The sequence below is a fragment of the Coregonus clupeaformis genome, chromosome 24, assembly GCF_020615455.1.
Source record: "Coregonus clupeaformis isolate EN_2021a chromosome 24, ASM2061545v1, whole genome shotgun sequence".
Lineage (NCBI taxonomy): Eukaryota > Metazoa > Chordata > Actinopteri > Salmoniformes > Salmonidae > Coregonus > Coregonus clupeaformis.
This window is the reverse complement of record NC_059215.1, coordinates 56282133-56305335: the sequence shown is the minus strand read 5'-3', so window position 1 is coordinate 56305335 and position 23203 is coordinate 56282133. Positions and strand designations below refer to the sequence as shown.

At 47.1% G+C, this 23203-nt stretch overlaps 1 protein-coding gene across 1 annotated transcript in view; it reads right to left on the bottom strand.

The window, feature by feature from the left end:
- Nucleotides 1–1162: 1162 nt before the first annotated feature.
- LOC121537308 (collagen alpha-1(III) chain-like) overlaps nucleotides 1163–23203 on the bottom strand; it is a 44681-nt gene continuing 22640 nt past the window's right edge. Inside the window, exons 8-9 of the mRNA XM_041844970.1 lie at nucleotides 16142–16273; nucleotides 1163–1762 (exon numbers count right to left, since the gene is read on the bottom strand). Of these exons, the coding sequence (XP_041700904.1) occupies nucleotides 1163–1762; nucleotides 16142–16273 (732 nt within the window). The remainder of the gene's footprint in view (nucleotides 1763–16141; nucleotides 16274–23203) is intronic.

Genomic DNA, 23203 nt, shown 5'->3' with positions numbered 1-23203 from the left:
TACACTCGTCTGTCCAATGCATGTAAATAGCTTGCCCGCTCCATAGCAATCTGCTCGATCCGCCCTGATTGGTGAAGTCATTGAATGTCGAGCTAAATGTTTTTTACAAAATGATTTCAGAGCTTTAAAAAGGAACAGAAAGGAATGACATAAACATAGCCGCTAACTGATAAATCAAATGTATTTCATTAGTAATTTAATTTAATTATTAACAACAAATATAAAAAAATGTGTGAACTAGGCCTGTATTCCTCCTGTATTACCGGAGAAAAATACTCCTAATGTAGAGTTAGTCAGTACCCTTTTGAGCGATGCCACCAGTGACACCACCGATAATGTCATCAGGGGTTTGAGACTTGGAAGTATAGCCATCCTGGAGTCTCCACACTTCTTTCCTCTGTCATCTTTGTGAGAATGTGTGTTTTCATGCACAACAATGTTTTCCTACATTGTGTGTGTGTGTGTGTGTGCACGTGTATCTGTGATTGTGTGTTATCATGTTGTGCGTTCTGTACAGGGAATGCTCTATTAAGGGTACCATATTTATACAAAAATAAATATATATGTAAAATGTAACACAAATGGGTGTATAAGGTAAGGTGAATAGTGACACTGTCATCCAGTTCAAAACGTGATGCTCAGTCTGGTCCGGTTTGACCTGTTTGAGTCTGGCTGGGATGATTCAGGGTCAGGTTAGCCAGACTAAAGCTCAAAGACGTAGGGTAGTTCTGGTTCTGTTGGTCCAGTGGTGGAAATGAGGAGGAACCCCTGGAACTGGGTTCCTTTCAAATGTTCGACTGGCACTGGAACCCCCTATCTGGGATCCCCCAGTCAGTGAACCAAGTCCATTTCCACCACTGGTTGGGTCTGGTGTCTGAACCTGGGTCAGAGACCTTGTCTAAACCTGGTGAATGCCTCCACATCCACATCCAAACATGGTCTTCTTCTTCTTTTGTCACTGGATGTGGCCATAATCCTATCACAGGAGACATTGTATTACTCTAAGGAAGTGACTTCCACTGCTTGGTTTCACCAGTGAGTCTCATTGTTATATACATTGTTACCAGTCCCTTTCATAGCTTGTACCAGGTGTAGACAGGGTCAGAAGAACCCAAACAGGTCTGAACCCCACAGTGTGTGTGTGTGAGCCAATGTCTCTCAGCTATAGGCCAGTGACGTACATCTCCATCCCGTCGTTGAAAGTGAAGATGGTGGTGGTGCTGGCGCTGTTGGCCCCATGTTTCACATCACTGATGTTCTCATAAAAGTTATCCCCCCCAGGCAGGGCCCTGGTTAGAGGGGCCGGGGGGCCTGCTGGAGGTCCCTGGGGGCCCGGGGCCCCTGGAGACGACGCTCCATGCTGAGGAGGCTTCTTCCTGGGCTTCAGTGTAGCGTTTGACCCCAGTGTACTGAAATTGGTTCCTGCCTGCTCACGTTTCCGGTGGGAATCTATAGTGGCGTACGCCGGGTCAGACTTGGCTACCACACAGGCGGGCCAGGACCTGTCGCCGACTGGCGCGTAGCAGGGCTCCTCGTGGGATCGGGCCTGGCCACCCTGAACCCCCTGGCCGCGACCCCTCACCCCTCCCCCGGGACCGCCCCACGCCCCATTCCCTCCTCCATTCCCGCCTGCTCCTCCTCTCCCACCTCCTCCATTCTCCTCCACAGAGCAGTGGTTGCGGGGGAGCGTCTTGGCTCCATTGTTGTCCGGGGGAGGTTCCTTCTTCTGGGTTTTACACACGGTGGAGTAGGTGTCAGCGATCTGAAGACAAGACAGAGACAGAGAAGATACACTGAAACAATGTGTTGTCAGAACCACATACATTATAACTTTGGTTACACACATCTTATACATGCAGTCTTTTGTTCATTGGCGAGAAGGCTATAACACATGACAGTATCACTTACAGTACATGGAAATAAAGAATTACAATATGATTGACCACAATGATTTTGGTTTACTAAATAAGTTTATAATCTATTGTACTACATTTTATTTTTATTATACATAATGCTCAATTCAACACTGTTACGGAAAACTGTAAATTATACAGCCATTCTTTGTTTTATCAACAGTAAAACCTTTTACTGCAGCATACAGTAAATTATGGTCTGGCATTAGGGGAAATTGTTGTGGGCGGGGAAAGAATTGCTGTATTTCCACCCCACTGTAATTCCACCCCACAGGATACAGTACAGTACCGTATCTTTAGAGAACCAAAAAACCTTTTGACCACTAGTGGGTGCATGGTATTGTTGTTTCTGGCTCATTAACATATTTTGAAGCGTGCCTTGTAAGAGGCTATATTTGTTGCACCTTTGAGTGAGATAATGCTCCAATTTAACTCCTATATGGATTATAGTGCTCCATCAATTTAAAATGTATAGAGGACAGATTGGAGTGGCAACAAGTCTTAAATCTTAAATGTTATGACTGGTTTCTCTTCATTACGCACAACCCTGCATGGTGGAGATTTTCTAGGGTTGTGTGCCTTTCTCTACTGGCTCTACTTTCTCTCTTCTATCCTTTTCTTTGGACGGACCAGGAGGCAGCAACAGTAACAGTGGAAAAGGCCTGGAACGCCTGAAGGACTGGGGAAGACGGAAGGGTAACAGTGGCTTGACCGCAACCTGACCTGACTCCCCCCACCAGAAACCATGACCCGCCTGGAATTCAGCAGGGCAGTTCTCCAGAGAGGTATGGGCTTTGTGCCGTCTGACCTGAACTGCCTGGTGAAACCCCCAGGGCCACAATAATAATTTGAAGCCAGTTTCAAGACCCCCCAGTTACTAGAACAGTTTTGGTCAAAACTCAGAAAGTGCAAAGATTCAGCCCTGTTTAACAAACTCAGAGCATACCCCCTTTCTGATACAGAATTGAAGGTAATTACAGTAGAGTTTCACAATGAATGCATCCAGGACTACGACATACAGGTTTGGTTAACCAGGTGTGCCACCCTCAAGTCAGTGGCTAGGAGGGTCCTGTATGAAGACAACATCTGGACTGGGGCATGAAAATGGCTGGTCCTGTTAAGACCAGACCCAACTGGAGTGGGCGGAGTCCAACAACTCCCCAGCACCATCACGCTGTGAAACAACAGAGGCTCTGTCCACTACTACGGCATGCCCAAAATGTGCAGGAACTGGGGCCAACTAGGCCACCTGGCCGCAGCCTGCACAGCCATCATCTGCAAGATCTGTAAAGACTACTATCCCAACTCAGACTGTAGCTCCACACGCCCCTGCAACCTGTGCGAGAAAGGGGGCCATTTCTTCAGAACCTTCCCCAGTTATAATAATAATAATAATAATAATATGCCATTTAGCAGACGCTTTTATCCAAAGCGACTTACAGTCATGCGTGCATACATTTTTTTTTATTTTTTATTTTTTGTGTATGGGTGGTCCCGGGGATCGAACCCACTACCTTGGCGTTACAAGCGCCGTGCTCTACCAGCTGAGCTACTGAGGACCACAGTTCCTACGCCGGTAGTGCAAGGGCCAATGCCGCCAACCCAAATCCCAAACCCACCAACCCCCACCCCCTACACCAGACAACAACAACGAAGACCCAGACCTTTCCACAGGCACCGCCCAACCACCCAAGATATCTCAGAAACGCCCCCCATCCCTGTCACCACCCAAGACGTCCCAGAAACAGCCCCCACCCCTGCCGGCCCCTCCACCTTTGCACCCCCAACAAATCCCTTCCTTACCACCTACACCCCTCCAAACTCCTGGTCAAAGGGGAGCCGGTTTCGAAAGAGGTCATACAACCGGAAGAGCCCCTCACCACACATCTCCAGTTCTTAGATGAAGACGACGACCCAAACTTGACAAGAATTACCAAATGGAAAAGACCAGACAAACAACAGACCAACAAGAGACCAAACCAAAACCCAAACCCTGACGCCAGCAAACACGATCCGCCAAACCCCCTATCCCCTCCGAGAAACCGTCTACCCCTCCCAGACCCCTCATTCATTCCTTTCTCTGATCGCTTCTCCCTACCCCTTACTGTCCCTGATTCCCCACTCCCACCACCAATGGCCCCTGACCCCCTACTGCCCCTGACTCCACCCTCCTGCTCCTTAGCGACCCAGATCCACACCCCTTAGCCCTCCCTGGCCTGATCCCGAACAGCAGCAAACCAGCCAGCCTCAGTCCAGACCCCTTGGACACTCCGAACCGCCTTCACCCCTCCCAGTATCCCCCATTCCATCACCAAGTCAGTACAGGGTTTCACCAGGTAGTCAGTCGGAAGGCACGTCAAGACTTGTCAACAGCCAAGAACCACCCAACACAAACGACCCGCTAGAGGTCCTCATCCAAATCTGCAATGAAATTATCAGATGGCTGTTCATGGTTGCCTCCCCACTAGGGAATCCATCTATAGACGGCACAAGGTACGTACAGAGAGCTGCCCCCATGGTGGCACTCGCACTGAACACACCTACCAACTGTTTAGGTGTGCTCCGTGGCAAGGTGGGTCTGGACCCTGTTTGCTCCCTCTCTCTTCCAGGATCCAGTGTCCAACCTTGCCACCGCATCGCTCCTCCTCCAACACCAGACCAGGCCGATGCTCCATCTACACTTATCCCTCTCACAGAACCAGACCATAACCAGGAACCATTCATCACCACACCAGAAGAGGCGTGGAGGAAGGACCAAAGCTCTAGACCTATGCCCGGACCAAGCAGGCCACAAGGGAGTACCATCCCTGACCTCCGGATCTTGTGCTCCCAGTTGTTTCTGCTTGCTCCTCCGGTTGTCCATCCTCCCTTCTGCAGATCCAGCACCAGACCCAGTCACAGCACCAGAACAACGGAAGAGGCGAGGAGGAGGGACCAAACACCAGACCTTCACCCGGAGCGAGCGGACCATAGGGGAGTGCAACATTTTACCTCTGGGTCTAGGGCTCCCTTGTGTGTCTGCTCGCTGCTCAGGTTGTCCTTCCCCACCTCTACAGACCCAGATCCCAACCCATCACCTGCAGCAGCCCCAGCTCCCGGTTCCTGGTTGCTGTTTTAATCCCAGTCTCCAGCACCAGACCCAGCACCAACCCTTGGCCTCCAGTCCTGGTCCCAGCACGACTTCCAGTCCCGGCCCCAACACCAGAATCAACCCAGACTTTCCCGGTACAGCCACAACACCAGCACCAACCCTGCACACAGCACCGACCAACCACAACTGCCAATTCCCTTCAGCAACTGCCAGCCCAGCCAAGACCCCACCTTTCCCCTTCCCCAACACAAAGACACAGACACATTGTGGACTGATTGACTGACTGAATGGACTGAAAGATGTTTTCAGAAAATGTGTTGATTGATTGATTGCCTATGTTTTGTTTTTATTTTTTGGATGACCATTTGTTTTGTCAAATTTGAATTGATTACTTATTGTTTGAATTGTTTATTATTTGGAATGACTAATTAATGATGGATAGAATTTTAACATGTTGAACATTTTAAACTGTAATGACTTTTTGAAAAACTAAATAGATTGACCTTAAACCTTCAATGTTTGAGAATTTTGCCATGTCCTTTTGGTATGTTTTGCCATTGAGTCGCTGCCAGTTTCGAAGCCTTTGTTAAGGCCTCTAGAAGTGCAGGTGATACACTACATGACCAAAAGTATGTGGACACCTGATCTTCGAACATCTCATTCCAAAATCATTGGCATTAATATGGAATTGGTCCCCCCTTTGCTACAATTACAGCCTCCACTCTTCTGGGAAGGCTTTCAACTAGATGTTGGAACATTGCTGCTGGGACTTGCTTCCATTCAGCCACAAGAGCATTAGTGAGGTCAGGCACTGATGTTGGACAATTAGGCCTGGCTCGCATTCGGCGTTCCAATTCATCCCAAAGGTGTTCGATGGCTTTGTGCAGGCCAGTCAAGTTCTTCCACACCGATCTCGACAAACCATTTCTGTATGGACCTCGCTTTGTGCACGGGGGCATTGTCATGCTGAAACAGGAAAAGGCCTTCCCCCAACTGTTGCCACGAAGTTGGAAGCACAGAATCGTCTAGAATGTCATTGTATGCTGTAGCGCTAAGATTTCCATTCACCAAACTTTACAGTTGGCACTATGCATTCTGGCAGGTAGCGTACTCCTGGCACCTGCCAAACCCAGATTTGTCTGTTGGACTGTCAGATGGTAAGGCGTGATTCATCCCTCCAGAGAACGTGTTTCCACTGCTCCAGAGTCCAATGGCAGTGAGCTTTACACCACTCCAGCCAATGCTTGGCATTGTGCATGGTGATCTTAGACTTGTGTGCTGCTGCTCGGCCATGGAAACCCATTTCATGAAGCTCCCGACTAACAGTTATTGTGCCGATGTTGCTTCCAGAGGCAGTTTGGAACTTGGTAGTGAGTGTTGGAACCGAGGACAGACGATGTTTACGCGCTTCAGCACATGGCAGTCCCGTTCTGTGAGCTTGTGTGGCCTACCACTTCGTGGCTGAGCCGTTGTTGCTCCTAGACGTTTCCACTTCACAATAACAGCACTTACAGTTGACCGGGGCAGTTCTAGCAGGGCAGAAATTTGACTAACTGACTTGTTGGAAAGGTGGCATGTTGAAAGTCACTAAGCTCTTCACTAAGGCCATTCTACTGCCAATGTTTGTCTATGGAGATTGCATGACTGTGTGCTCGATTTTATACACCTGTCAGCAACAGGTGTGGCTGAAATAGCCAAATACACTAATTTAAAGGGGTGTCCACATACTTTTGTATATATCGTGTATAAAACACCAAATACTCATTAATATGCTATAATGTTTGTAAACACTTTACATAGCAGCCAATCCCTTGTAATTGAAGTAGAGATACTGTGAAATACAAACCCCTCACCTAAACACATTTTATTCATTCATCCATTCATTTATTCATTCATTCCGATTACAGTAGCATTTTTTAACAGTATAATACAGTCCATTTTATGGTATTGTAGTGTGTGTCATGACACAATACTTGCTTTCTATTTATATTACAGTTTGTGTACTGTAATATGAAATATACAATTTTACTTGCCCCAAGCTGCCTGTCAAAATCACGCTAACCTCTTTACAGTGTAGCATATGAAATATACAGTAGACCTGTGAGGCCTTTGATGATATAGTGAGTGTTTTTATTGCCCTCATGACTGTATAATTGTGTACAGAATGTGTCTCTGTGTCAGCCTGCACATACAGTATGCAAACCCTGCACGTATGCAAGAGTGTCTGTGTACAGTATGTGTACTGTGCCTTGCAAAAGTATTCATCCCCCTTGGCATTTTTCCTATTTTGTTGCATTACAACCTGTAATTTAAATAGATTTTTATTTGGATTTCATGTAATGGACATACACAAAATAATCCAAATTGGTGAAGTGAAATGAAAAAAATAACTTGTTTCAAAAAATTATAAAAAATAAATAACGGAAAAGTGGTGCATTCATATGTATTCACCCCCTTTGCTATGAAGCCCCTAAATAAGATCTGTTGCAACCAATTACCTTCAGAAGTCACATAATTAGTTAAATAAAGTCCACCTGTGTGTAATCTAAGTGTCACATGATCTCAGTATATATACACCTGTTCTGAAAGGCCCCAGAGTCTGCACCATCAAGACCAAGGAGCTCTCCAAACAGGCCAGGGACAAAGTTGTGGAGAAATACAGATCAGGGTTGGGTTATAAAAAAATATCAGAAACTTTGAACATCCCACGGAGCACCATTAAATCCATTATAAACAAATGGAAAGAATATGGCACCACAACAAACCTGCCAAGAGAGGGCCGCCCACCAAAACTCACGGACCAGGCAAGGAGGGCATTAATCAGAGAGGCAACAAAGAGACCAAAGATAACCCTAAAGGAGCTGCAAAGCTTCACAGCTGAGATTGGAGTATCTGTCCATAAGACCACTTTAAGCCATACACTCCACAGAGCTGGGCTTTACGGAAGAGTGGCCAGAAAAAGGCATCGCTTAAGAAAAAAAAAAAGCTAACACGTTTGGTGTTCGGCAAAAGGCATGTGTGAGACTCCCCAAACATAGGGAAGAAGGTTATCTGGTCAGATGAGACTAAAATTGAGCTTTTTGGCCATCAAGGACAACGCTATGTCTGGCGCAAACCCAACACCTCTCATCACCCCGAGAACACCATCCCCACAGTGAAGCATGGTGGTGGCAGCATCATGCTGTGGGGATGTTTTTTATCGGCAGGGACTGGGAAACTGGTCAGAATTGAAGGAATGATGGATGGCACTAAATACAGGGAATTCTTGAGAGAAACCTGTTTCAGTCTTCCAGAGATGTGAGACTGGGACGGAGGTTCACCTTCCAGCAGGACAATGACCCTAAGCATACTGCTAAAGCAACACTCGAGTGGTTTAAGGGGAAACATTTAAATGTCTTGGAATGGCCTAGTCAAAGCCCAGACCTCAATTCAATTGAGAATCTGTGGTATGACTTAAAGATTGCTGTACACCAGCGGAACCCATCCAACTTGAAGGAGCTGGAGCAGTTTTGCCTTGAAGAATGGGCAAAAATCCCAGTGGCTAGATGTGCCAAGCTTATAGAGACATACCCCAAGAGACTTGCAGCTGTAATTGCTGCAAAAGGTGGCTCTACAAAGTATTGACTTTGGGGGGGTGAATAGTTATGCACGCTCAAGTGTTCTGTTTTTTTGTCTTATTTCTTGTTTGTTACACAAGAAAAAATATTTTGCATCTTCAAAGTGGTAGGCATGTTGTGTAAATCAAATGATACAAACCCCCAAAAATCCATTTAAATTCCAGGTTGTAAGGCAACAAAATAGGAAAAATGCCAAGGGGAGTGAATACTTTCGCAAGCCACTGTATGTATGAGCAAACATGAATCAGTGTGTGTGTGTGTGTGTGTTGACACAGTGCAGTAACCTGACCCATTTTGCTCAGGCAGAGTAAACTGTGTATCAGCCTGTTGTGTGCTCTGGCTGGACTGAGTGGTTAGAGTTACCTAACCACTGGATAAACCAGTTACATTTCACCACAGTCAGCCCAAACAAGTAGTGGAGAAAATAGAAGGGTGTGTGTCAGGGACCTGGATAACAGCCAACCCACTAAACCATGTATTTAGATACATTTATGACACATCCGTTATTCATGAAGGAAACTTTGTGTAAATTATGCTTTTCACATGGTATGTAATAACGTACCATATCAAGTTTCAAGTTTCACATTTTATTAGTCGTATGTACAGAATACACATGGTATACACGTACAACTAAATGCTTATTTGCAGGTTCCTTCTCAAGAATGCAACAACAATAAGAAATAATAGTGTGTGTGTGTGTGCCTACACTCACTCCTGTCATTGCTAGAAGTCTTTGACATTTACTACTCACAACCAAATGCCATGTGTAAAATCTTGCAGAGGCATTCCATCTAAGCGACATTGTGACCTCAGTGGAATTTCTGTGTCATAGTTCTATTAGGAGAGAGGTGCACCAAAGGATTGTGGGATACGGCCATGTTTGTCTCCCGTGTTCACACCCGGACTGGCACCTCTGCTCTACTACTCCTGAGAAACACTGGCTGAGCAAATAGCTCTCTTTACCTATCATTCTCCATATTGCTCTCTGTCTTTATCATTCTGTCACTCTATCTTTCACTATCTCTCTCAGACCCCAAGGGATTTTCTGTCACGACTTCTGCCGAGGCTGCCTCCCCTCCTTGTTCGGGCAGGTTTCGGCGTTCGGCGTCACCGGCTTACTAGCTACTGCCGATCCATTTTTCATCACTCCATTTGTCTTGTCTTCAATCACACACACATGGTCCTTATTCCCTCATTAGTCATTGTATAAGTGTTCCCTCTGCTTCCTTGTCTGTGTGGGTGATTGTTTATTGTGGAGGTTAGTGAAGCTCGGTGGAGCGCATGTATTTTGTATCAACGTGAGTATTTCCCGCGTGCCTTGTATTTTCCAGTGCGCCTGTTTTGTGCCCTAAAGTGTGATTGACGCATTTCTGCGTAAACCTGTATTTTGTGGATTAAAGCCTGTTATTCTGTGACTTACCCTCCTGCGCCTGACTCTTTCAACACCACCTCATCACAGAATCACCCACCTGCTATGGAGTCAGCGGGAGAGACGCGCATGCCTGGAGTTGTGGAACGGGTCCAGGAGCATTCAACTGTGCTAGCCAGCTTGGGTGAAGCGATGGATCAATCCATCGTGACCAGCTGGCCAACCGGATCCCGCCACCTACACCCCAGCACCCGGAGGGATCCAGATATCCTGACCACAGGAGTTTGACGGGACAGCGGCGCTGTGCCAAGGATTCCTTCTCCAACTGGAGCTCTACTTCTCCAGCATCCGGCCGGTCCAATCGGAGCGGGAGAGGGTGTACGCCCTCGTCTCCTGCCTCTCGGGGAAAGCCCTGGAGTGGGCCAACGCGGTGTGGAACGAAGGAGGAGCTGCGTTGGAGAACTACGGGGAGTTCGCTCACCTCTTCCGGGCGGTCTTCGATCACCCGCCAGAGGGTCGAGAGGCGGGCGAGCGGCTGGTCCACCTGAGGCAGGGGACAAGGACTGCGCAGGACTTCGCATTGGAGTTTTGAACTCTGGCAGCTGGGTCTGGGTGGAATGTGCGGGCCCTGATCGACCATTTCCGGTGCCATCTGCGAGAGGACGTCCAACGGGAGCTAGCCTGCCGTGACACCATGTTGTCCTTCTCGCAACTGGTGGACATGTCCATTCGTTTGGACAACCTGCTGGCAACCAGAGGACGTCCTGGAGGAGGTCTGCCCGTTTCCATCCTGGCCGACTCTGATTCAGAACCAATGGAGATGGGTGGAACCGCTAGCCGAGAGAGCGGAGGACAACAGCGCCAGTGCCACACTGGTGGCGCGAAGGGACATTTCACCACACGTTTTCGTCAACGCTCTTCTGGGTTTGGAGGCGGCAGGCAGGGCACTCTCACATCACCCCAGGCATCGAACACCCACACTCGTTCAGAGCCCTCTGATGCGCACTGTGAAATACACATCTCCTTTCCTGAGCACATGGTAGTTCCCCAGTGTAAGGCGCTAGTCGATTCAGGCGCAGCTGGGAACTTTATGGACAGGGCATTCCCACACCATATAGGCATTCCATTGATTCCCCTATCCATTCCACGCCCCATCAGAGCACTTGATAGTCGACCATTAGGGTCCGGGTTGGTTAAGGAAGTTACTGCACCAGTCACCATGATTACCCAGGAGACACATTGTGAGCAGGTTACTTTTTCCATTATTGAGTCTCCTGCTTTCCCTGTGGTATTAGGTATCCCTTGGCTAGCACTCCACAACCCCACCTTCTCATGGCCACAGAGGGTTCTCACGGGGTGGTCGCGAGAGTGTCAGGGTATGTGTCTAGGTGTTTCCGTTGGTGCAACCACGGTGGAAAGTCCAGACAGTACCTCCACCGTGCGCATTCCCCCTGAATACCTCGATCTGGCGCAAGCGTTCTCTAAAACGCAGGCGACTAAGTTACCACCTCATCGGGCGGGGGATTGCGCGATAAACCTCCGGGTAGACGCTGTACCTCCCAGGAGTAATATATACCCCCTGTAACAGGCTAAAACTGTGGCTATGGGTATATACGTCCTACCACTTCACCCGCCTCCTCGAGTTTCTTCTTTGTGAAGAAGAAGGACGGAGGTCTACGGCCGTGCATTGATTATCGACTACTGAACAGGGAGACGATAAGATTTAGTTATCCTCTCCCCCTCATTCCTTCATTGGGCGCGCTTCTTCACCAAATTAGATCTCAGGAGTGCGTACAACCTGGTACGTATCCGAGAAGGAGATGAGTGGAAGACAGCATTATGAATACCTGGTGATGCCCTATGGTTTGATGAATGCTCCCTCAGTTTTCCAGTCCTTTGTGAACGAGGTGTTTCGGGACATGCTTGGTCGCGGTGTAGTGGTCTACATCGATGACATCCTGGTGTATTCCGCTACGCATGCCGAGCATGTGTCCCTAGTTCGCAAGGTGCTGGCCGGACTGTTGGAAAATTACCTTTATGCTAAGGCAGAGAAGTGTATGTTTTTCCAGCAGTCCGTCTCCTTCCTTGGATACCACATTTCCACCTCAGGTGTGGAGATGGAGGGAGATCGCATTTCAGCCGTGCTTAATTGACCGACTCCAACCACGGTTAAGGAGGTGCAGCGCTTCCTTAGCTTTGCCAACTACTATCAGAGGTTTATCCGGGGCTTTGGCAAAGTCGCAGCTCCCATTACCTCCCTGTTGAAGGGTGGGCCGTCCCGGCTCCGCTGGTCTGCTGAGGCTGACCTGGCCTTCAGCAAACTGCGGGGTCTGTTCACCTCAGCCCCAGTACTGGCCCACCCCGATTCATCACTACCATTCGTAGTGGAGGTGGATGCTTCCGAGGTTGGGATAGGGAGCTGTCCTGTCTCAACGCTTGGGTACGAGCAGAACTACGGCTTTGGTGATCGGGAGCTGTTGGCTGTTGTCCGAGCTTTGACCGTGTGGAGGCATTGGCTCGAGGGGGCGAAACACCCTTTCCTCGTCTGGACGGACCACCGTAACCTGGAGTACATCTGGGCAGCGAGGAGGCTGAATCCTTGCCAGGCCAGGTGGGTCCTATTCTTCACCCGGTTTGATTTCACTCTATCATACATCCCGGGTACAAAGAACATGAAGGCAAACGCACTGTCCCGGCTGTATGACACAGAGGAGAGGCCCAGCGACAACACCCCCATACTGCCGGCCTGCTGCATTGTGGCGGCGGTAGTATGGGCGATGGACGCGGATATAGAGGAGGAATTACACACGGATCCCTCTCCACCTCAGTGTCCAGATGGGCTACAGTACGTGCCTGCTCTTAATTAATTTAATATGCCATTTAGCAGACGCTTTTATCCAAAGCGACTTACAGTCATGCGTGCATACATTTTTTTTGTGTATGGGTGGTCCCAGGGATCGAACCCACTACCTTGGCGTTACAAGCGCCGTGCTCTACCAGCTGAGCTACAGAGACACATCCGTGACCATCTTATCCGTGACCATCTGATCTACTGGGCACACACGTCACCCTCCTCTGGTCACCCAGGTATCGGCCGTACAGTGCGCTGCCTGACCGGAAAATACTGGTGGCCTACCTTGACTAAGGACGTGAGGGTGTATGTCTCCTGCTCAGTGTGCGCCCAGAGTAAGGCACGTAGGCACCTCCCAGCTGGTAAGTTACAACCTTTACCAGTTCCACAACGACCATGGTCTCACCTAAGTGTTGATTTTCTAACTCATCTTCCCCTCTCCCAAGGTAACACCACCATCCTGGTCATTGTGGACCGCTTTTCTAAAGCCTGCCGCCTCCTTCCTCTGCCTGGTCTCCCCTACGGGGTACCAGATGATATAGTGTCTGATATAGGTCCCCAGTTCACATTCAAGGTCTGGAAAGCATTCATGGAATGTCTGGGGGTCTCGGACAGCCTGACCTCTGGGTTCCACCCCGAGAGTAATGGGCAGGTGGAACGGGTAAATCAGGACGTGGGTAGGTTCCTGCAGTCCTACTGCCAGGACCGGCCGGGGGAGTGGTCAGTGTTCTTGCCATGGGCAGAATATGCCCAGAACTCTCTCCGTCACCCCTCCACTAACCTAACGCCTTTCCAGTATGTTCTAGGTTTCCAACTGGTTCTGGCACCGTGGCACCAGAGCCAGACCGAGGCTCCTGCGGTGGATGACTGGTTTTTACGCGTGGAGGAGACGTGGGATACTGCCCACGTTCACCTCCAATGCGCCGTGCGTCGTCAGAAGGCCAACGCTGACCGCCACCGCAGTGAGGCCCCCGTCTTTGTACCAGGGGATCGGGTCTGGCTCTCGACCTGGAATCTGCCCCTCCCCCTGCCCTGCCGGAAGCTGAGCCCGCGGTTTGTGGGGCCGTTCAAAGTCCTGAGGAGATTCAACGAGGTCACTTATAGGTTGTTACTTCCCCCTGATTATCGTATTAACCCCTCGTTTCATGTGTCTCTCCTCAGGCCGGTGGTAGCTGGTCCGCTCCAGGAGTCTGAGGTGCGGGAGGTCCCTCCACCTCCTCTGGACATCAAGGGGGCCCCGGTGTACTCTGTCCTTTCCATCCTGGATTCGAGGCGTCGGGTGGGGGGCCTTCAGTACCTAGTGGAGTGGGGGGGTACGGTCCGGAGGAACGGTGCTGGGTCCCGGTGAGGGATATCCTCGATCCCTCCATGTTACGGGATTTCCACCGTCGCCATCCGGCTCGCCCTGCTCCGCGTCCTCCTGGCCGTCTCCAAGGCCGGGGTCAGCGCGCGGCTCGGGGAGGTACTGTCACGACTTCCGCCGAGGCTGCCTCCCCTCCTTGTTCGGGCAGGTTTCGGTGTTCGGCGTCACCGGCTTACTAGCTACTGCCGATCCATTTATCATCACTCCATTTGTCTTGTCTTCAATCACACACACGTGGTCCTTATTCCCTCATTAGTCATTGTATAAGTGTTCCCTCTGCTACCTTGTCTGTGTGGGGTGATTGTTTATTGTGGAGGTTAGTGAAGCTCGGTGGAGCGCGTGTATTTTGTATCGACGGGAGTATTTCCCGTGTACCTTGTATTTTCCAGTGCGCCTGTTTTGTGGCCTGGAGTGTGTTTGACGCATTTCTGCGTAAACCTGTATTTTGCGGATTAAAGCTTGTTATTCTGTGATTTACCCTCCTGCGCCTGACTCCTTCAACACCAACTCATCACATTTTCATAGTTTCAAAAAATGCACAATGGTCTTTAGGGGGTAACTGTTGGGATGGGCCTGACACTGTGAGTATCTATCTACAAAGTATATATGTTATACTCTGCAGATACTAACACATACTCATACAAGAGAACATAAACAATAAGAGTTCTTCTTTTCATAAGATTCAACATTCAATCTTCCCTTCCTCCCCCCCCTCGCTCTCTCTGTGTGTCTCTCTCTTCCTGACATATTTCTAGCACCACATTTACCCTGCCCCCAAAAATCTGTGGTGATCTTTTTTGATAAACAAAGTCCATGCCCTGCGCTGTTTGTGTGATCTGTGCAGCCATTGTGTGTGTGTGTGTGCATGTGTGTGTATGTATGTGTATGTGTGTGTGTTTGCAGCAGAGGAAGGAAGTCACAAGACGAATGGGGGTTTCAAAACTGCAGCTGTTGAGGAAGCCTGTACTGTATCTTTTATTTGCTTTGTTCTCCTCTTCTCCTTCTCCTCGTCTACTCTAAGATACCGTTCGTATTTCTATTCTCTGTGTATAAACCTGGCATTATAAACCTGAAAATATGGGATGAGATTACCTGGCCTCCACAATCCCCCGACCTCAACCAAATTGAGATGGTTTGGGATGAGTCAGACTGCAGAGTGAAGGAAAAGCAACTAACAAGTGCTCAGCATATGTGGGAACTCCAAGACTGTTGGAACAAATTCCAGGTGAAGCTGGTTGAGAGAATGCCAAGAGTGTGCAAAGCTGTCATCAAGGCAAAATATATTTGGATTTGTTTAGCACTTTTTTGGTTCCTACATGATTCCATAAGTGTTATTTCATAGTTTTGATGTCTTCACTATTATTCTACAATGTAGAAAATAGTAAAAATTAAGAAAACCCTTGAATGAGTAGGTGTTCTAAAACTTTTGACCGGTAGTGTACAGTGAGGGAAAAAAGTAAACGGAAACGGAAATGATATGGAAATAAATAGAAAAACACCCGATAAAGAGTCCCCTGGTGGTCTGCAACTGAGCCAAAAGTGAAACTGTCCAGAAGTACTTGGTCCCATAGTATGACTGATATGTCAGAGCTAAGGGTTAGGGTGTGGAAGTTATGGGTCGACCCCCACGTTGCGGTTCAACATGGGTGTAATTCGACCCTGCAGTGTAACCAGATACCAGGCCCCTGACCAAGTTTGACTCAGGAAGGCATAGAGGTCAAAGGTTGTCTGTGTTATGGCGGCAAAGCCAATCAAAGAGGAGCTCTCTAGGTAAACAGGACCCCCTCTTTCACAATTTGCACATAAAGTTAACAGACATTTACAGTACATACAAACCATATATTCCCTAAGTAATGCACAAATCTCCCCATGACACACTTACCTCATCCCGCCCACTCCACCACCCACCTACATACACACACAGACACATCCCTCACCTCCAAGGCTGTGGGTATGTATCCTTGTCCGTTCTCCCCCGGGGGTGTAGGCGCTGGGTGCAAGGTGACAATGCCATTGTCCTCAGGGGGCTTCCAGATGTACTGCTCCCCGTTTCCCATGAACACCGCCTCCTGGTGGACACACAGAGAACAGAGGTGAGGGCTCTGCTGTCAGCCTGGTAGCCAGGGCCCATACTCACTGCTCGAAGCCCCGCCGCAACACATCATATATTAAGGTGAACACTGCAGCAGAAGCAAACTCCTTCCTCCGCTCCGCTTTCATTCACGTGAGGCTATAATACGTTGAGTTTCCCGGGGAAGCTGTGAAGCACCGGGGAAGCTGTGAAGAGATCTGTTGCCTATTGCTTATTGATAATCATTTTCAGACGTTTTCCGTTGGTAGGCCTACCCATGTGTCTCGCCTCACTCTGAAAGCCTGCTCACTGATGTCAATACCAAAGCTGATAATTGTGACTTGATTGAATTGGAATGATGTGGATCATGATAATGATGGTGAGAACCCAGTATAGCCTAACCCTTTAATCATAGGCTATTGTTACTTTGTTTCTCTAAAATCACAATGTTTCCATTTCTATAGTCATGTGACAAAGAGTATTTTTTTAATTGAAACGTCCAAATGTCAGCCTTTTACCAGATACATATTTTTTAGCCTATAGATAATATTCTGGCCATATGAACACATTTATATTAGGCCACAAAAAGAACAGCTATGCATGATTCAATGAAAAGCCGCAAAAAGACAACATTGTTTCACATTCTTTAATAAAAGACTCATAAACAGAAACATGCAATAGGCTATACAGCTGGCTTCACAGTTTCCCCGCCAAATAGGCTTACAAGGAAACTCGACTTATCTCGACTGCGCGAGGGGGTCTGTGCGCTGCGTAGTACCTCCACAAAAAGTTTTGCTCAACAAAAAAACACATAAGCCTCACTAATAGAGCCTCAAAAGTAGAAGTGCTGATACAGGATCAGTTTTGTCTTTTAGATCATAATGAATATGATTATATATGATGATCCTACATCAGCACCCATACTCCGAGACACCTTTTGAATAAGGGCCTTGTATTGAACAATATACTGTATAAATCCCAGCAAAACAACTCAATGCATGCATACTCACACACAGACACAGACACAGACACACATAAACATGAACGCACACACTGTAGATTATCTCTGGTAGGTCAGCTCAGCTTTATGTCCGGCCTGCATATACATGGACATACGATACAGGAGACCTGTATGTTTGTGTGTGTGTGTGAGTTCTCTTGCAAATGTTTATCCAGGGAAACAATGTAAACACAGTCCACACTGAACAGCAAGGAGTGTGTGTGTGTGTGTGTGTGTGTGTGTGTGTGTGTGTGTGTGTGTGTGTGTGTGTGTGTGAGTGGATCTCATGTGACTGTCTACCCATCCGTCCCACCACTAGTCTTGTAAGAGAACGGTGAGGGACTGTGTTTGTAGAGAGGAATGCCATGGTTGTTGAAATGGTTGTGCATCGTTGTGCATATGGATGAAATTATCTTTTGGCATCAGATCATCTCTGTTCACACATTTGTAAGTGTACATGTGTAGTGCTATTAAATATCTCCCCATTTACAGCATATAATCTCTATGCAGCTTCACTATGCTGTCAGGTTCAATTAAAGTCTCCCCTCCACCATACTGCTGTCTCTTGTCCTTTTGGTTGTTGTTTTTTCTGATCACAACAAAACAGTACTGTCAGACAGAGGGTGAAATGTTTTTGAGGACATTTTGATGGTTAATGAATCATGTGTGTTGTGTTGCATATACATGGCCCCCAGATCAAAGATGCTCCCCACGTGTGTGTGTTTTGTGTGTTTGTTTGTGTGTCCGTTTGTGTGTGTGTCTCAAAAGACAGACCACTCAGCGCACAGCTGCCAAGAAATCAGACAGCAATCATAACCAGAATCAGATGCTGCCATCAAATTAGATTTTCTTCTTCATCAGTGGATATTTTGAACTCTTGGTCGATCAGTCAGAGGTTTCTCAGCCTAAAGTGAGAGAGGAGTGCTACCAACATCCAGATGTTTATTGCTCTCTATCACACACAGAGACACTCCATTGTCCCCACTGTCATATCTACACTTCAAATCCACTGCAGGAGAAGACTCCCAGGAGGTTTCTTTACCAGTATGGTACAAAAAGAAAGCTGAAACTCATACATATCCATCATCTATGGTGTCAGTGATTATGAACGTTTTATGAGCGACATTAGTAAACACAATTAAAGTTCATTAAAGTTCAGGAGTTGTTTGTTGATTGTGCTTGTTTATAAAATCTTAATTTAATTTACATTCTAACAAAGATCAAACTCAATAATTACATAGCCCAATAGTTAATGTTCTGTAAATTAAGCTGCTGTCACGTTCGTTGAGTAAAGGATCGGACCAAGGTGCAGCGTGGTATGCGTACATAGTCGTTTATTATATGAACACCGACAAAATAACAAAATCCAACAGAACGTGAAGTTCAAGAGGCTAAAAATCAAACGCGCCAAACAGAAACAAAATCCCACAACATAGGTAGGCAAAAATGGCTACCTAAATATGATCCCCAATCAGAGACAACGATCGACAGCTGCCTCTGGTTGGGAACCACACCCAGCCAACATAGATATACACATTCTAGATATTCACATAGATATTCACACCCTGACCAAACCAACTAGAGATCTCTATGTCAGGGCGTGACAGCTGCCCTCTCCAGAGCCAGTGATGAAATCAGTGTGTGTACTATTTATTCCTCTGGCTGGACGGCTACCTGTTTGCTGTTTCTTCTTCCCTCGATGCCATTTAACAAAACACACATGCAAGCACACACACGCGCACATGCGCACGTGCACACACACACACTCACTCACACATGGCTTGGTAGTCAGCCAGGCTCTTGCATAAATGTCTCCTCTGCTCCGCTAGCCACTCACACATCATGTGCTCCACAGAGCAGGAGAAGGGCGGGGCCGCAGGCTCACAAACACACACACACACGAGCTATGAAGCACATACACACATATAGGCTACAGTACACACGCATAAACATGACCATAATATCCTTGTAGATGATAAGCCCCCTATTTGGGGGACTTTGAGCGGTTTCATACTAGTTTCATCTCGCTGTGATATTCTCCGCCGGGTTTAGAGCTCTCAAAATGAGAAACGACAGAATAATTTCATAGAATTGAACAAAGACCACTTACTCTTGGTCACAGATGGACAAAATCACGTTGTGCTTAAAGCTGAAGTTGTAACTAATCTGCACACATTTGAATGGTGTCTCTGCACCGCTCAGTGGACGTTAAGGAGAAAATTATCTGTCAGCGTTATAGTGCAAATATTGTACTGTCGCTAAGTATGATCATATTTACTTTTACAGTTATAAGAAATGTGCAATCTTACTGTAAGTAATTTATACTTTGATTGTTACTATATTTAGAAAGCATTTCCATTATTTCAAGCCCTAATAGCCCACCTTTGTTGAATAGGAAAAAAGTAATATATGATCTTTCATATTTTCATAATATTTGTACTATGTACTTGAGCTTGTGTCCTCAAAAGGAGTACACCGCAGCAATTTTATATTTATTTTTTACAAGAAAGGTGAGTTCCAAATCTTTCTAAAACCATGCAACATTACCAGTTATTGTTTATGGCCATCTCATGAAAAATAATTACGTTTGGGTATGTCTATTTAGGCGGAAATCTAAATTTTGCCATGTCATTCAACTATAAACAAGAGACAACGATCACTTGCTTTCTCCAAAACACTCACACTAAATAGACAAAAACAAGATCTCTCTCAAGGACACACTAGAGAGCCTGAGATCATGACACCAGGGCCGGCCCTAGTTTTTTGGGGACCCTAAGAGAGATTTGGTTTGGGGTATGGGCACGGTTATTCGAATATTCGAATATCAAAATGGACGTTAGTATTAGATTACTTGGGAGAGCATTCATTTTTGAGAATAAATTTTTTTTAATAAAATGATCTATGTGACATTGCTACAAAGCCTACATGGATAGACCATTACATTCAACAGTTCAGTGCACCCCATAAAAAAGACGCACTGGTAGCCTATACACGTTTGACACGTGTAGCTTGTTGTTATTGTCAGTCAATTAAAGCAGCGCTACAGTCAGAGGCTCCATGTGTAGCAACTGAAGTTTGTCTAACTAGCGTGAGTCGGTATGGCTATTTTCCCTCTCTCTCTCTCCCTCCGTGCCACACACATAGACTGTCACACACACCGGCCACTGCTCCTCTCTCAACACTCCCCCACCCTTCTGCTGAAACAAGCAGAGCGCAGCGCACCGGCTCTCTCTCTCGTGCGAGTGTAGTAGTGTGATGTTGTTCCCCTAGATAATGCACCAAGTTGCACACAAGGACCAGTTCAAGTAGGCCAGGTCAAGAGGGGATGTTAATAAGTTAATAATAATAATAATAATAATTCAATGTGTTTTCTTTATTTAATTACAGCTGCATAGCTAATGTTATTTTTTGGTGTACAAACATTTTTATATATCTATATTGTAAATACACCTGATTGTAAAAGTCTGTACTTACGTACCCTCTTATTGTTCTCTTTTGCCTGACCTTCAACTAGCAAGGTATGTTGTCCTTGGCTCTGTAATTTGTCAATATAAAACTGTGGTAATGTTACACAAAGTGCTGTTACGCAACTATAGGTTTTGTTACAATTTGGACAATATAAAGATTTATGTTAAGAAGTTTCACCGAGCTCGCTAATTAGGGTACCTATTGTAATTTGTGAGTACTTGGGACGGTGTTTGAGTGAGTTTTCATGTGCTCACGCAGGTGCCCGAGAGCTGTGACTGCACCAAGGGCTAACATATTGTGTGTTGTCTCTTCGTGTGCAGGTATGTCTTTTATTTTGTCAGAATTATGTTGTATATCATTTTACTTGTATTGTATAGTGTGCTGTTGGGCACTGAATGTGTGCACGCAGCACCTGGGTTCTCTTTTGCCTGACCTTCAACTAGCAAGGTGCCCGAGAGCTGTGACTGCACCAAGGGCTAACATATTGTGTGTTGTCTCTTCGTGTGCAGGGCAAATAAAAATAATCCAACCAGCAGACCTCCAGTTGTGGCAGTGTCCTAATTAAAAGTACACAACGCAGAACGAACCACGCTACAAACGGATGCAGTGACCTGCCGACTGGTCAGCTCAAGCCGACCAACGGAGCTGTGCATGTGGATGAGGTGCGCGATCTGTGCATGCGCATTTGCTGATGGTTTGCTGTAAGCGAATATATACTGTAAATAGTGAAGGTGAATGTAGCATATTCATTAGGGCTCCCGAGTGGCGCAGTGGTGTAACGCACTGCATCTCAGTGCTTGAGGCGTCACTACAGACCACCTGGTTCGATTCCAGGCTGTATCACAACCGGCTGTGATTGGGACTCCCATAGGGCGGTGCACAATTGGCCCAGCATCGTCCGGGTTTGGCTGGTGTAGGCCGTCATTGTAAATAAGAATTTGTTCTTAACTGACTTGCCGAGTTAAAAAAAGGTAAAAAATAAATTAAATGCACGTGTTGACTGTTTATTTGTATGTTTTGGATGAATTTGTTTATTGCAATTTCTTTTGTATTTGACTGCAGTAAATTACATTGTATTTTAGTGCTTTGTTGAGCCATGGAAGACTCTCAAGTCCATAAGATGAGTTATGCTGGGGATTTTAGTGTGGGTAGAGGTAGGGGTGTCCTTCCATTTACACCAATTGTACAGTCAGCTCCTGGGAGTAGAGCATTTGCTAGTCCTGAGTTTGCAAGCACTGGGAGGGGTAGGCTGTTTATTCCACCTGACCAGGGTATCCCACCTCTGTCTTTGTACCATCACCCACAGTCCTCAGTAATAATGGGACGCATCCAAGTCAGCTTAGTGACCTTATTAAGCAGATTGGTTCAGAGATAGGAGAATCTATCAGAGCGAGTTTACTGCAGCCTGGGGTTTCAAGTCTTTCTCCTGCCCGTCCCCCTCACCAACCCCAGAAGTTTTCCCTGCCTGAGCAGTGTGGGTCAACCTTTATTGATGCGTCCAAGCTGAATCTGGTTGTGAAGTCAGATGTTAGTGCTCCACCTTTCTTTAGGGGCAATGGCTCAGATAAGTACTCTGTCCTGGAGTGGGAGGAGCTAATGGGAGTCTACCTAGAGAAGAGGGGTTACACTGGGTCTGAGAATGTTGGGGAGGGGATGTCTAGGCTCATGGGGAGGGCACGGGATGTGACCAAAGTCTGGATGCGTAACAACCCTGTTGCCACAGATGTTAAGGTGGTGTTCAGTGTTCTCAAGCAACACTTTGGGGATACTGTCTGCTCGGGTATGCCATTAGCTGATTTATATTCAATCAAACCATATGCTAATGAGGGTCCACTAGATTTCTGGATTAGGCTTAACAAAGCTGCAGAGGCAGCCGAACAGTACCTTGTAAGTGAGGGCAGGACCTTACCCAATCAGTGCTCAGAGTTGGCAGTCATGTTTGTACGCAACTGTCCTGATAAAGAGTTGGCCCAAGTGTTCAAGAGCAAATCCCTTCATGACTGGACAGCCAGTGAGGTACAGGATCGTTTGGATGAACTGTTAAGGGAACGTAAAGCATGTAGAACACAACTTTCAAAGCAGGTGGCTGCCGTCTTTGACTCCCCCCAGGAGGGAGTGGGTCCTGTGAACAGACCTAATGTGTCATCTTTTTCTCAAAGTGAACCAGACCAGGCACCATCTGTATCTGAGGGTGGGACATTAGAGAAAGTTTTGACTTTGTTAGAGAAGGCTCTGGTCAGCAATACTCAGTCTGTGAACAGAGGGCCCCGTAAACAGTTCCACAAACGTCAGCGTGAGTGCGCTGTCTGTGGAAGCACTAATCACTGGACCAAAGTTCACTGTCAGATGCACCAGCTGTGCTTCAAGTGCTTCTCTCCGGGCCACATGAGTTTTGACTGTAGTGAGACTGGGCAGCGACAGAGCCCTGGATGTGGACAGACTGGCAGGTCTCAGGAAAAC